This window comes from Rhagoletis pomonella, unplaced genomic scaffold (genome assembly GCF_013731165.1).
Source record: "Rhagoletis pomonella isolate Grant_MI unplaced genomic scaffold, Rhpom_1.0 Rhpom_scaffold_00005, whole genome shotgun sequence".
NCBI lineage: Eukaryota > Metazoa > Arthropoda > Insecta > Diptera > Tephritidae > Rhagoletis > Rhagoletis pomonella.
In genome coordinates, this window is record NW_023458559.1 from 66,702,586 (window position 1) to 66,704,193 (window position 1,608).

Consider the following 1,608-nt stretch of genomic DNA (forward strand, 5'->3'; position numbering starts at 1 on the left):
CATTCACAAATTCATACTTCTTTCAATTTAATCATTGGAAATTAAAATCCATCATTTAGGTCTAAATACTAAAATTAGAAGGTGAGTCCACATGAAAAATTTGTAGGTTGTAGTTACTCCGTAAATATCTTTTTTTTTTATATACACACATACTTATCGCTGGCTTGGAGTGAAAAGCTGATAAGTCCACTTTTTTTGAGAATTCACCTTTTGATGTAGGAGGTGAGGAAAACTAAAAACGCATAGTTGCATTTCTATCCGATTCTGTTCAGTGAAACTCAAATTTGCTAAGTGCAAAACGATACGAAAAGCTTTAATTTGTGTCGAATTCTACCGTTTGTTTTAAATACGCAAAATTTTTGTATTAAAAATTTTTGCAATATACTTCAAGAATATTATTTTGAGAAGCTTTTTCCTCTGCAGTAAAATTAAAAAAACTGGACTTTGCAGCGTTGCACTGTAAGCTAGCGATATGTATGTACGTGTTTAAATAGGCCTTATGAAATAAAAAAACAAATAGGCGATTGCTTTTTCCTAAAATTTCAGACCTTTTACTTAATTTTTTTTTTTATGTTTGTGCTTTATAATTACTGTTGTACTATAAAAGAGCTTTAAGTTCTTATTGTACTAATGAATTTGTTTAATAAATGAAATTAAATGAAATTTGTTCGAACAAATCGAGTAAAAGGTCTGAAATTTTAAGAAAAAGCAATTGCTTATTTTTTATTCATAAGGCCCAATGGCTTTAAGAAGTATTTCCCCTCTGAAATTTGTTAAAATGCACTCAGCAACTTTTCACTATTAAGCTAGTGATATAGGAGTTTTAAATAGAGCCCACGAACGAATAAAGAAAAAATTTAAAACTATTTGAACCACAAAAGTTCCTTTGTATTTATATTTTTGAACTGATTATAATTCAATAATTATGCACTAAGGCATAATGCCTTGACTGTGACACATTTTCACTTTTTTACACACAGACAAACACTTTCATGCACTCTTAAATTAAACGTAATATAAAAAATAACTAAAAAGATTGGTCATTGACAACATAGTTCTAACACAAAACGTTCTCCGACCCCCAACCACCATTATTCAGCAATTTTTTTGGCATTTTTAAGATTTTTATCATTCAAATGCTCGGCATCTTGTAGCGTTGTAGGTAGCACCTTATCAGTTGTTTCTGGAAATAGTAGAGTTAAGGTGCCGCTAATCAAAGCAAAGATGGCGAAAAGTATTTGAGGTGCGTACTCATAGTAATTGGCCTATCAAATGTACCAATAGATTACAAATTTATATTCAAACAAAAAATATTTTTTTTCATACCAAGAGCGGTGCTTGAGGCGCCAACATCGAACCGATGCGTCCAACCATAGAACAAAATGATAGCAAACTATTGCGAACATTGGTGGGGAATATTTCTGAGGTGAAAAAGTATAAAATCTGAAAACTACATGTAATTGCAAGTTTTCCTATTAAAAATAGCACCAATTCGGCAGCACCGTGATCTGCAAAATATATGAACATAAATATTGGAAACTCCTTAAAATATGTGCAGTTAAAACTTTGCGAACTTACTTCTCCCCACCAACGCTGTGATGCCCATAC

At 31.5% G+C, this 1,608-nt stretch overlaps 1 protein-coding gene across 1 annotated transcript; it reads right to left on the reverse strand.

The window, feature by feature from the left end:
• Positions 1-694: 694 nt before the first annotated feature.
• On the reverse strand, positions 695-1,606 carry LOC118740189 (putative transporter B0252.3). The gene is made up of 3 exons (XM_036471686.1): positions 1,579-1,606; positions 1,327-1,508; positions 695-1,265 (listed from the first exon to the last, which is right to left on the reverse strand). Exons 1-3 carry the CDS (start codon positions 1,604-1,606, stop codon positions 1,092-1,094), a joined length of 384 nt encoding a protein of 127 aa, XP_036327579.1. The 3' UTR covers positions 695-1,091.
• Between the last annotated feature and the right edge of the window lie 2 nt (positions 1,607-1,608).